We start from the raw sequence: 14,429 nt of genomic DNA, 5'->3' as shown, positions 1-14,429 counted from the left end.
TAAACAAGGATATGCAGAATTCTTGAATACAAGCATGGATCAATAAAGCGCTCTGATCTAAGGAGCTAATGGCCCCTTCCACTTTAAATCCCTGTAATGTACAGCAGTAGCAAAAGAGGTGTGCTTTTAAAGAATCCGGAATTTTGAGAAATTCCTGAAAGAGAAAAGGCAAATATGAAAGGACTTAAGGAAGAAACCTCCAGAGAGGGTGGTGATGAAAAGTAAAAAAAGTTTCCAAAACAATCCCAAGGGCAGAGAAGCCAGAGGATCTACAGAATAGGAAGTGTCCTCAGAGCAAGCATTAGGGAGAGTGGTTGAACTCTGGAGGAACAGCTAATTATTTTGGCTTCTCCCTCCTTATCACCTCATCAACAAAAAGGTCTGCCTCTGAGCAGTGAGCGTGCATGCTTAGAGTCACAAAAGGAAAGGGGAGTAACCAAGCTCAGAACTGCTGTCACTGGCACATCCCATTGTGCGGTATGTACTGCCCTTCTCCACAGCTGTCAGAAGCAAATGCAGTATTCACAGATAAGCTGGCAGGACCTCTCAAACACATATGGATCCACAACAACTGTGGGGGAGATGCATGAGAATCAGTATCAGAAGAACTAATCCTGTAGCAATGACAGAAATACAGAAGAAACTTTAAAAAGTTTCAATAGTATACTATATTCAGAGAAAGACTCAACTATGGATCTTGGATAGAAAAATTTTATTTATTTATTTATTTATTTACTTATTTATTATTTTTTGAGACGGAGTCTCACTCTGTTGCCCAGGCTGGAGTGCAATGGTGCCATCCTGGCTCGCTGCAACCTCTGCCTCCTGGGTTCAAGTGATTCTCCTGCCTCAGTCTCCCGAGTAGCTGGGAGTACAGGTGCCTGCCACCACGCCCGGCTAATTTTTGTATTTTTAGTAGAGACTGGGTTTCACCATACTGGCCAGGCTGGTCTCAAACTCCTGACCTTGTGATCCGCCTGCCTTGGCCTGCCAAAGTGCTGGGATTACAGGCGTGAGCCACTGCGCCCGGCTGGATATAAAAAATTTAAACATTAAAATAAAGAAGAAGCCAGGCACTTTGGGAGGCCAAGGTGGAAGGATTACTTGAGTTGGGAGTTCTAGGCCAACCTGGGTCAAAAAAAAAAAAAATTAGGTAGCCAGGTATAGTGTTGTGTGCCTGTAGTCCCAGCTACTCAGGAGGCTAAGGTGGGAAGATCGCTTGAGCCCAGGAGGTCAAGGCTGCAGTGAGCTGTGATTGCCCTACTGCACTCCAGCCTGGGCAATGTAGTCTCAAAAATAAATTAATAAGTAATATAAAATAAATTAACAATATAAAATAAAGAAGAAAGCATAGATGGTGTCAAACGGTAGAATAAACACGGCTAAAGAGTGATCAGTTAATTAGTAACCAAAGACATTTTCTGAGAATGAGGCATAAAAAGAACAAATAGACATTGAGGATAAATCCAAAACTTCTCACATCCAGTTAATGGAAATTCCAGAAAAACAGTAAAAACAATGGAAGAAGGCAACTTCTCAAAAAAATAACAGAAATAAATTTCTTATAGCTGAAGAGCTAGTATGTATGGAAAACAAAACAAAAACAAATGCTAAGCATATAATGATGACATTTTATGATAGCAAGGCTAAAAACAAAATCCTAAAAGTCTTCAAGTAAGAAGAAACATTACATGTAAAGAAAAAATTATTTGATGTCAGATATTTCATTGGAAACAATGAAGCAAATTTTTTGAAAATCTGAGGGAAAATGATTAGGAATGCAGAATTCATTCCCAGTCAAACTAATCATGTACAGGGGCAAAATAAATACATTTTCTGATATGTGACAATACAGAAATTATATCACTCTCAAATCCTATCTAAAAGAATTATGAGGAAAGTTATTATAGCCAAAAAATAAATATAGCCTACATTAATTTTTAAAAATAAATACATACTGGGGAGTAGGATCTAAAATAAAAGTACTGGTACAAGTTTTGATTGGTATAGATAATCACAGTTGGAAAGCAAAATCTCAATTTTTTCATAAGAAAAGTAGCAAGGAAGGGAGCAGAACAGAGGTTCTTCTCTTATGGTAAGATGTTGGTAGAAAAATATAAAATTAAAAATTTGCATTACAGATTTCAGGTCAATAATTAAAAGATTAAAAAGATTATATTTAATTCCTAACTCTTACAGGAATAAACCTATTATAGAAAAAAACTTGATCTAAACAAAACAGGGAGAAAAGAAAAAAAAAGCAAGAATATAGACAACACAAAATAAGATATCAGAAGTAAGTTTAAACATATTAGCAATTAGAATAAATGTAAATGGGTTAAATGTGCATAGTGCAAAGTAGAGACAGGTCGATAACAACAACAAAAAAAATTACCAAATACTTACATGTCAGGCACTGTATTAAGCACTGGAATGGGTGCACAAGACAGACATAATCAATTTAAGGTCTATGGGGAAAAGGTATTAAACAAATAATGACAGACCCACCACAGTAACTGAAAAATATTTGTGTGTGAATGTGTTAGATACTGGAAAAAAAATGGAGACCAAAATAGATATAGTATGGGCATTACCCTCACACAGCAAGCAGTCTATGGATACAAAAACAAGCAAATACTGATAAACAATGTTCATTTACTCAAATATTTATTTATCCTTTATTTGCTAGGTGCTGGGGATATAATGGTTAAAAATTAATCATGCGGATAAATATTATTAAGCAAATATGTAGCATAAAATGAGACTTTACAACAAGGTCCTTGAACCTGAACTTCCTTGAAGAAATGATATTCGTGGCAGAATAGGAAGGATGAGAAAAAGCTAGTGAAGAGGGAAGGAAAAGACCATTCCTGTCAGAAAACAGCACAAAGGTAGCTGGGGATCGCTTAGCGTATTTTGAAGGATCAGAGAGATCAGTGTTTAGTACCAAGAGAAACAAGGGGAAAGCAGTGGAGAGATAAAGATCATTCTGGTCGCTTTTCATTGCAATGGTAAGCCATTACAGAGATGAAAGTAAGAAGAGTAGAACAATCTGATCTGTTTTCAGAATATCACTTGAGCCGCTATGTAGAGAAAGCAGGTATCAGAAGACCCCATGGGGGACTACTGCAGAACTCCAAAAGAGCTGGTGGCTTAAATTAGGGTAGTTTTACAACTGGTAGGGAAAAAAAAGTGAATGGACATGAAAAGAACTTAGGAAGTAAAATCAATAAGTTTTGGTGACTGTACTATGAAGTCAAGAGTATTTGGAAAAGGAAAAAAACACATTAGAGATGATTCATGGCTTTTTTGTTTGTCTGTCTGTTTTTGGATATGAGCAACTGGGTCAGCACTTGAACCACTTGCAGCAGGAGAAAAACCATGAAATGACCAACTCAGTTAAAGAATATCAATAGGCTCTCTCTCTGGATGACAAGTGTCTGGATAACATGGAGTGAGGCAAGATGGCACCTCCCAAGAACGCTCCAAGGGATGCCTTGGTGATGGCACAGATCCTGAAGGATATGGGAATCACAGACTACAAACCAAAGGTTATAAATCAAATTTTGGAATTTGCTTTCCGAAATGTGACAATTCTGCATGACGCAAAAATTTATTCAAGCCATGCTAAGAAACCTAATGTTGATGCAGATGATAGATACTGCTTAACAGCTCCAAACTATAGGTTGAAGTCCTTAATTAAAAAGGGACCTAACCAAGGGAGACTAGTTTCACGATTAACTGTTGGTGCTGTTAGCAAACCTACCACTCCTGTCACAGCGACCCCACAAACAGTGTCTGTCCCGAATAAAGTTTCAACTCCAATGTCAGTGACAAGCCAAAGATTTAATAGTGCAGATTCCACCTTCTCAGTCCACACCTGTCAAAGCAGTTCCCGCAACAACTGCAGTTCAAAATGTTCCAACTAATCCCACAATGATTGGGCCCCAAAATATTCTTATTACCACCAACATGGTTTTGTCATAGAACACAGTCAATGAAGCAAACCCACTGAAGAGAAAAACATGAAGATGATGAATACAATGATACTACGTAAGGAATTATAGTCTAGTCTAGATGCATTTCAAAAGGAAAGCTGGTTTTGAGCCCAATATACTGAGCTAGAATATTCTAGATCTTCTCATTTTACCTTAAAAGACTGAAATGTAGCTGCAGCATTTTTCCTATTAGCTAAAACTGTTAGATCGCTTTAGTAAACATACAAATGTGTTTTTCATTGGACTTCAATTACCAACAGTTAAGTACTTGTTTCTTAAGTTTCATTAATGTTGAGTCCTAGTATGGTAATTCTGGTTTTGAGACACTTTTCTGCCTTCTATCACTGACAGCAGCACCTAAGTCTCAGGTTCTACAGCCTGGTCAGCAGATTTATCTTTTACAGCATAATTTCTAATCTACATTTAAATACTACTTTATTTTATAAGGTAAAATAGTCACTTTTATTGTCACTAGCTTTTTCATTTTTACCAAATCTCTCAATTTAGGAAACATTTTTGGAAAGGGTAGATTTAGAGGAGAGATTCTAAATCCATTTTGAATGTATTTGTTTCTTGGCCTTCTTTAATTCCCCAACTGAACTCCCTTTCTAAATCCCATCCATTTTCTGCACCTACCCCATAGGCTTGTTTCTGTCTCTCCATTGTTCTTAAATGTAAAAGGCCATACCTGGAATTTAAAAAATATAATTCCTGGTAATACAGCTTACTGTCATTTTCATATTTTTAAAACATTCTCTACATGCCTAATGTTTCGTGATTCATTTTAACCCGATGGTTTGCATTTGCTGTTTTTCACTCTACATCAGAACAGTTGGGTTTTACTCTTTAGTTTTTATGCCTGTTGAGCTTTCTGTGCTTTTGACAGGTAGTTTTGGGTCAGTTACAGTTTTAGTCTTACATTCCAAGTTGATAACTCTACCATATTTCACATTTCTAAATTTAACAGAGATGCTGTAGGTTAAAATTTGTTTTGATAAGTAATTACACTGGACCTAGGCAAAACCACTGAAGAACAAGTGTTTTCTTCCTTTTTACCACATACATATATGTTTTGATCACTGCTGCTTGAGTCCTCCTATTGGTATAATTCAGATCATATTTTTAGCTTGTTGCTGAGGATATCACATATAAGATGGGATCAAACCTGAAAGTAAGACACTAATGGTTCTCCATCCTCTAAAAACAAGGAAAACAAACTAGTGTGATGTGACTTGCATTTATGTGCACTCTGCATTAGTTTCCCGATCATACTGTAATATTGCTGAACACTTTCCCTGTTTTCCTCTTACACACATCTTAAAGTCATATTGGGAAAGACGGCAAAGCTTTTGAGAATATAAACAGACCTGTTTTGTTTTTCTTAAGTTCAACATATATTTGCAGAATTTTGTAAAATAAATGTTCATATCATAATTTAGAATTTATAGCCAAGGATTCTCAAAACAGAAGTTTCATCTTAGGATAGTGCTTGATATATCTAAGAAAAAGTTCAGTAACAGAGAAGAAATGTCTCAAATGTCTCATCAGTTTTAGAGTTTTTTGATATTAGGGAAAGGTAATAGAAAAACAGGTAAAATGTATAAAAACAGACCTGATCAACATCATAGGAGATATCTGCTATATAGCATGGGATATCATTACTTGAATGTTCTCAGGGAGGCAGCAAGTCAAAAGGCCTAAGTTCTAGTCCCAGCTTTATCATTTACCAGCTGTGTGCCCTTACTTCACCTGTTAGCCTTGCTCTAAATAGTAGTAGGAAAAAAAACACCTATCCTGCCTACCTCACAGGGCTGTTGTAAGGGTTTGACTGGTATACGTGGAAGTTCCTTCAAACTTGTAAAATGCTATATGACTATAAGGAAATATTAATGTATTTGTTCCAAGGTTATTAATAAAATTTGAGCTTAAAAGAAAAAAGACTACCAAATGGTAAAAACCAACTGAAAAAAGTCAAATTTGGCAACATGGAAATCACTGATCGTAGTAAGAATACAGTCTAACAATAGCATTAATAAGGAAAACAATTTGCAAGAGACTGAGTTATACAAGTGATGTGCAACAGTGGGCTGGCTAAGCTGTACCAAAGGAGCTGTACGAGATGGTCCACAGGGATGTGGAAAGTATGAGAATTTCTATTTCTATTTTGTCCGACAAGTAAAACAATTAAGTTATAATAATATTTACTATCTGGATTAACAGTGCCTCCTTCACAGACTGGAGAAGCTACCCTGATGTAAGAGAAAAAATGTCATAAAGTCAAAGGGTTAACAGTGGCACCCGCACTCCTACTTCTGCAGCTGTCATGTGACAAAGTTGTGCAGTTCAAATGTGCTGGATTAAGTGGAATTACGGATTATATCATTTTAACTAAATTAACCCCCAATCTAGCTTAAAAAGATTACAAAGAACTCTAGGCCCCGAGGCTAATACTAATAACAAAAGCACACATTAACAAGGAGAAAATGACAGGGCAACCACATCATCTGCTTTTTTAGCATAAGCACTTCAACAGCTACATTTTAGTGCAAAAAAGAAAATCACTAACAATCTAATGAGATCTAACAAAGCCCCTTAAATTCAAAATTATAAAGACTATTTGAAATATGGATTTGTTTACATTCATTAGATAATATAGTATTAACAAATTTTTTGGTGGGGCGTGGTGGCTTATGGCTATAACCCTAGCACTTTGGGCAGCTGAGGGAGGCGGACTGCTTGAGACCAGCAGTTCCAGACCACCCTGAGCAACATGGCAAGACCCCCATCTCTACAAAAAATAAAGAAAAATTAGCTGGGCTTGGGGTACACACCTGTAGTCCCAGCTACTTGGAAGGCTGAGGTGGGAGGATCATTTGAGCCCAGGAGGTCAAAGCTGCAGTGAGCTGTGATCATGCCACTGCGTTCCAGCCTGAGCGACAAAGCGAGACCCTGTCTCAAAATAAATAAATAAATTTTTTTGAATTAAACATATTATTTACTATTTAGATCCTCTTTACATTGTTTTATAATATGTACAGTATATTGCCATAGTAGTACATGTATATAACATATAAACAAATGAACACAAATGTATTGACAATATGTGCTCAAAAATATTTTACTGATAGGGCATATAATTAAAGTACAGAGACCCACTAGAAAAGTATGTAAGAAATAAAGATGCAATAATGAGTACTGGGAAGAGGAAGCAAGAAAGACAGGGCATGGAGGACCAGGGATATTTCTATGTCACCTTGTTCCTAAGATAGGAGAGCTTAAAGGTAAAGCTCTTAAACATTAACCTGCTTGTTAAAAAATGTAGATTCCAAACTTCACTCTTCTTCCATTTTGATTCAGCCAGCCTGGAATTATGTTCAGAAATTTGCATGTGATGCCAGTGGAACAATCTCAAACGAAAACTGGCCTAAAACAAGGTTTACAGACCACTAGGAAGATTCCCCAAGAAAAGAACAGGTACAAGAGGGGCACTGTCCATGTGAGATTCCATGGTGAACAGAGTAGAAGGGATATAGGGAGAGAGGAGCAACTGGCCTTTATTAAGAGCAGACACATTGCCTCCATTACAGAAGAGATTGTGCAACAGCTGACAGAAGAAATGTAGAGTTGGTGATGACAAGTCCAGGGAATTCGTCATGGAAACAAATATGCTCCTTTACTAGGATTAGTATAGAAACAGGAAAAAATAAAATAAAAAAAAAAGAATGTCTCCATTTTTATTTGAAAGAATTCATATTAAAATGAAGCACTTATAGTGTCTCATTTTTCTTAAATGCAGACTTTCATTTACCAAGAAGGTAAGAATTCATCCGGAGTATTTCTATTTTCAATTTAATTATTTTCAATCTGAAAATTATCTGATTCACTGTAGTTTTAATGGCACTCAAAATATTTTAAACAATAAAGTTTATTTTCTTGCCTTATTTCTTTACATATTCATTGGCACAACTCTGAAAAAACTAAGTCATAAAAATAGAAGGTTGCTGATTACATGGCGATTACAGCAGCTGGGTAACCATGTACTAATGCTACAGAAGGCAGCAGTTAATTGAGACACTAAAGTTACTTGGAGTATAAATGGAAGTTTGAAATGTGAAATCTGCTGGTTTTAGATTAAAGAGTTTTTATCTTCACTAATCATACTTCCAATTATTTTGATTTCTGATATGAGATATATTTAAGACTTTTCATAAGAAAAAAAGTACAATGTGTATAATTTTATCAAATCATGGGAATTAATAAGTGGAAGTTAGATTAGCAAATTCACTTCTTTAGTTAAAACACACACACACACACACACACAAAACAAATCAAGGCTTGAGCCTACTTGCCCTCTCTTTAATTTTATGCAACCCTTTGAGACCTTAAAATTTAAAACCTGTTTTTAGACATAAAAGTTCTGTTATTTTAAATATGTTTTAATCAACTTGTGACTTCAGTAAACTTATTTAAAGAAAAACTTTTCTATTTATAAAGGTAATACATGTTGCTTCAGAAAATACTGAATAGTATAAATAATATGAAAGCACCCATAATTTCATCACTCAGAGTACATTATGGTTAAGATGTCTGTGTATGGCCTTCCAAAGCTTTAAAAAAATGAACATATATATACACATATATATGTGTGTGTGTGTGTATGTTTCTAATAAGAAAAATCAAAATATTACACATATACAGACAACATATATTGTTTAATTTTGGAATTCTCAGTTTACCTTTTTTCCATATAATAATGTTCTTCATGTCAAAACAGACCACATCTTCATTTTTAACAGACCCTAAGTACGCTGATATAAGGATACAATGTAATCCCCCATCAAAGGGCATGTAGGTATTAGTTAACTTTTAAGAGTGGTAGGTTCATGAAAAAGAAAGTGGATGTTTAAATCTTATGTTCAAATAGGTTTCTTCTCTTACAAAGCTGGCATATAGGCCGGGCGCAGTGGCTCACGCCTGTAACCCAGCACTTTGGGAGGCCAAGGCAGGCGGATCACCTGAGGTCGGGAGTTCAAGACCAGCCTGACCAACATGGAGAAACCCCGTCTCTACTAAAAATACTAAAAATATTGAATTAAGGTATTGAATTAAGGTATTGATAATAGCTGGGCATGATGGTACATGCCTGTAATCCCAACTATAGGGAGGCTGAGGCAGGAGAATCACTTGAACCCAGGAGGCGGAGGTTGCTGTCAGCCGAGATTACGCCATTGCACTCCAGCCTGGGCAACAAGAGCGAAACTCTGTCTCCGAAAAAAAAAAAAAACTCACACATAGATCTAGACTAAGACTAAGAGGTTGCCTTATTGTTGCTTTATGAGATAAAATTAGTTTTAAAATTAACTAGTTCATTTTATTATTTATCATTATCTGATAATATATGACTTTTATAATTTCAATGAAATAATCACAAATTATGATAACTGGTTTAAATAAACATATACCCATATATAAATTGGTAGTAATTTCTGGAGCAATAAAGAGTTGATGAAAACTTCCTACCAATTTCATATACATACTCAAAGTAGTCATGTGCTAAATAAAAGCATACATTTAGATTACCTGAGTAAAAAGTACTGGCTGTATAATTTAAGCATATTATACTTCAGAATCACATCTTTAACCTAGATAAAGTTGCGAAGCTGGAAACAATGCTTCTAACACGCTGAGGTACCACATCATTGAAAAATTGTCCTTGCTGTTCTGAATCTGCCTTTGGAAGGCAACAGGTATAAAAATAAAGGATGATCAGAAAGTTACTTCCATTAGGAACACTAAACACTTAGCATGTACAACCAGCAAGTTTGAAAATCAATTAAGTCATTAGGGAAATGCAAATTAAAACCAAAATGAAATACTACTTAACAACCACTAAAATGGGTATACTAAAAAAGACAGTAACAATGGTTGGTGAGGATACTAAGAAACTGGAAGCCTCACATATTTCTGATGAGAAGGTAAAATGGTACAATTTTGGAAAACAGCTTGGTAATTTCTTAAAAACAAATATAAACTTACCATACAACCCAGTGGTTCCACTCCTAGGAATCTACTCAAGAGAAATAAAAACACATGTCTACACAAAAATTTGTATGTGAATGTTCACAGCAGCATTATTCATAATAGGCAAACATGGGAAACAACCCAAATGTCCATCAACTGATGAATGGAAACAATATGTGGCAAATCCTTAAAATGGAATATTATTCAACAATAAAAAGGAACACAATACTGATATATCCTACAATATGAAGAATTTCAAAAATGTTACGCAAAGTAAAAGTCAGAAACAAAAGATTATATACTATGTAATTCTATTAACATAAAATGCCCAGAAAAAGTAGCAAGATTAACTTTCTAATAATCACCACCACTATCATCATTTATTCAGCATCAATATATTCCAGTATTTTGTATCTTAAAAGCTTACTGGCAAATGTCAACATCAGTGACTATCATCTTGACTTATACATCATCATTTTACTTGATATAGTTTTAACCAAAAAAACACAAACAAAACAAAACAAAACAAAACAAAAAAAATAGTTATAAGTTCACTAGGACTTATCTAGTTTATACACAGGTCAAATGCTTTAAAAACTATCTCTCTGGCTCCCTGACTTTGGTACATTTTAATTCTCAGTATCTCCACTCAAAATGGGCAAGGTAGAAGAAAACTGTCAAATTCTGTAGTATAGCAACTAATGATAAAAGCATAATTAACAAAACACTTTTAAGAAATACGTATATTCAAGTGATCCACAAATAACCAAGAGTTGTCAATGAAAAACAAGATTCATTCTAATTTCTCTCAACTTCTTTAAGAAATACAGAAGATATTTTGTCTGAAGGACTAGAGTAGTAAGAATTAATATATACTAGCCTATTAATAGCATACCTCTTTGAGAAAGTTTACTTTCTTCTACACTAGAATGTGTTTTGCCAGTAGAACGACATTCTGTTTTTAGTGTAGTGTTTAGAGGCTTTCTGGTGACTGACAGGATTTTAAAGACCTGAAACTATATCTGAATTGTAAGGTTAAGAACTGGAAAAAAAAAAAGGGCTGGGTGAGGTGGCTCACGCCTGTAACCCAGCCCTTTGGGAGGCCAAGGCGGACAGATCACTTGAGGTCAGGAGTTTGAGACCACCTGGCACACATGGAGAAACCCCGTCTCTACTAAAAATACAAAAAATTAGCCAGGTGTGGTGGCAGGTGCCTGTAATCCCAGCTACTCGGGAGGCGGAGGCTGGAGAATCTGTTGAACGCGGGACGGGGGGATTGCAGTGAGCCAAGATCGCACCATTGCATTCTAGCCTGGGCAACAAGAACTCCATCTCAAAAAGAGAAAAAAAAAAGCAAAAATTAGCCAGGAGTGATGGTACGTGCCTGTAGTTCCAGCAACTCAGGAGGCTGAGGCACAAGAATCACTTGAACCTGGGAGGCAGAGGTTGCAGTGAGCCAAGATTGTGCCACTGCACTACAGCCTGGACAGAATGAGACTCTGTCTCCACAAAAAAACAAACAAACAAACAAACAAAAAAAGAGTTTAAAGAAGATTCAGAAAATGTGAATGGCTTTCCTGAGCCAGAACACTAACAAAATACTACTTAGCCCAGGAAAGAGATATTTTGTAAAAAAAAAAGTTTGCAAACTTTTTGCGCTATGTGCATTTTAAACTGTAATACTGCAATTAAAAAGATAAAGTAGGAAATTCTTATTCTAACACTGTAATTGGAAAACTCCTAAGAAGAGGTGTTAAAAACCAAGAAGGATGTTAAGTGAGCTTCTGTAACTGTACCAACCTTAACTGCAAAACTGATGAAGACCTAAGGTATTCAAAATGGAATGCACATGATCTCAGGGGGCATAAAAATCCATTGAGGTGCTTGTTAGACTTACAGAACTATCACAAGAATTTTTCTGACAGTAAAAACTTAGGAGAAGAATACGTAAGGACCTTGGTCAAAAGGGATTTTTGTAAACAGGATAATTTCCTATCAAATAGAATCATTTCGGCTTATCAAGAATGCCTGTAAGTTTGACTTTAGTTCTTCACAAGTATATATACGGTGTATACCAATAACAAAATTTCACTAATTTGCCAGCATCCACTATCATTAAATTAACGCATTCTTAATTACCTTAAACCTAAAGAAGCTTTTTTATTGAATTAAGGTATTGATAATGGCTGTGTTGTTGGAAATATCCCCACAGTGAATGGCAGCAGGTATAATTTAGATCAGAAGTATTAATGCAGTAGAGGAAATCTGACAATTTTTTAAAGAGCTGAAGAAATTTGGATGTTTTAGAGTTATAAGAACCAAGAATAAAATATGGTGCATAAATTGAGGAATAAATCATGACACATTCCAAAGCTTTTGCTATTTCAACATTTTGAAAGAAACAGTTAAAGAAGGTTTAATTCTAACATTACCGTTGAAGCAGATGGTGGATCTGGTGACTGCCCTTGACGGTTCCTTGTGTGCTGGTTTAACCCACTGGGATTTGAAGACGGTGTTGTAGGAAGCTGGGTACTGGCTGCAGGTTGCTGAGATGACTCTACTTTGTGGCTCTTATTTGAGCCATCCAATCTGCTGCTTCTCTCTATGGCAATCAGGTCACGAATTTTTTGCAGCTGCTCCACTGAAGCTTTTTTAGGAAAGATAAGATGTGTTTCTCCCTGGAATTTATAAAATTAGAAAAAATGTGAACCTCTGCTCATTCTTTTGTGCATACACACACATACACACACACACACAGACGTATAATGAAACCAATAGTATAGAATGCATGTTTCTAAAATCATACTGTTTTCTTACCATTATTGTTATTTTTAAATACAGTCTAAGGTAAATAATGCCTAAACATAAACCACAAAATTATAAAAAAAATTTATCTCCTTTTGGGCATTTAATCTTTAGCCTATTTAATGTGGTTCAAAGGACCTTCAGGAAAAAATATTTGATCTTCTAGAAATAATAAGTCAGATGGCCTCATAACGGTTGCAAAAATGCATATTCCTATCCTCTCTGCAATAGTATATGATACTACTATTCTCTATGAAATTCCCTATGAAATAATAATGACAGTAGAGATACAGCCACACAAAAGAACCCAGGGTCACATAAAACCAATAAGAAGTTATCTAACAACCTTTGAATCTTGTTAATCTGAGTCTTTAAAGAATAGCTACATGATTAGAAGTCTGTATATGGGGCCCACTAATTTTTCCAAGGTAACAAAAAGTACACCCTGATAGTCAATCCAAAAGTATGGATGGTTAACAGTAATAGAAAGGTAATCTGAAGAAAACAAAAAAAATTAAAACTATGTCTTTGAGTAATGATTCATTTAAAGAATACCTACAAATACGCTGAGAATGCTTTAAAATAAAATGCTACAACAAATTCTATAATGTAAAACAGTAAATTACAAAACAAGAAAAAAGGTGAAATGAAATGAAAATTTATTCGATCAAATTTCTGGATACTGAGAACAAACAATGTTAAAACAGTAATTTCTCCAACTGCAAATGAGATAAAAAGTTGCAGCTGGGCATGGTGGCTCACGCCTATAATCCCAGCACTTTGGGAGGCCCAGATGGGTGAATTACCTGAAGTCAGGGGTTCGAGACCAGCCTGGCCAACATGGCAAAATCCCGTCTCTACCAAAAATACAAAAATGAGCCGGGCATGGTGGCAGGTGCCTGTAATCCTAGCTACTTGGGAGGCTGAGGCAGGAGAATTGCTCGAACCTGGGAGGCAGAGGTTGCAATGAGCTGAGACGACACCACTGCACTCCGGCCTAGGTGACAGAGCGGGCTCAGTCTCAAAAAAAAAAAAAAAAAAAAAGTTGCTAGAGCCTGCAGTACACAACCTGCAGATCATGAGCATTTAAATTAAACTCCAAAATCGACAATATTACTGAATTTCCCTGGTGACGGCAGACCTATAGGAATCAACTGAACAAGACATTACTCAATGACATGAAAGTCAATTTCATTTGAATCCTTTTTAAAAAGCTGGAAAAGACCAGCAAGCTCCATGTATGATTCATAATTGCTATAACAAAGATAACTACAATGTATTGTCTTTGTGTGTTCTAGGTACTGTGCTAGGCTTTTTTTTCTCTGAGGCAGGGTCTCCCTCTGTTACCTAAGCTGGAGTGCAGTGGAGTGATCAAAGCTATAACCTCAAACTCCTGGGCTCAAGCGATCTTCCATCCTCAGCCTCCCAGTAGCTAGGACTACAGGTGCATGCCACCACACCTGGATGATTTTTTTATTTTTTGGAGAGACAGGGATCTTTCTCTTTTGGCCAGGCTGATCGCAAACTCCTAACCTCAAATGATCCTCCCACCTCAGCCTCCTAAAGCAAAATGCTAAGCATTTTAAACACATTATCTCAAGTAAT

General features: G+C 36.0%; 1 protein-coding gene and 1 pseudogene across 4 annotated transcripts in view; one reads left to right on the top strand and one right to left on the bottom strand.

Moving 5' to 3' along the window:
- Positions 1-14,429, bottom strand: part of LOC105488939 (N-glycanase 1) — a 69,277-nt gene that overhangs the window by 33,478 nt on the left and 21,370 nt on the right. For all 4 annotated transcript variants that reach the window (XM_024795093.2, XM_071090806.1, XM_071090808.1 and 1 more), the window contains exon 3: positions 12,452-12,697. In XM_024795093.2, coding sequence (XP_024650861.2) covers positions 12,452-12,697 — 246 coding nt within the window. The remainder of the gene's footprint in view (positions 1-12,451; positions 12,698-14,429) is intronic.
- Positions 3,450-4,057, top strand: LOC112427894 (transcription initiation factor TFIID subunit 9B pseudogene; annotated as a pseudogene).

This window comes from Macaca nemestrina, chromosome 2 (genome assembly GCF_043159975.1).
Source record: "Macaca nemestrina isolate mMacNem1 chromosome 2, mMacNem.hap1, whole genome shotgun sequence".
Classification (NCBI taxonomy): Eukaryota; Metazoa; Chordata; class Mammalia; order Primates; family Cercopithecidae; genus Macaca; species Macaca nemestrina.
The sequence above is the reverse complement of the archived record's forward strand: the minus strand, read 5'-3'. Positions and strand labels throughout refer to the sequence as shown.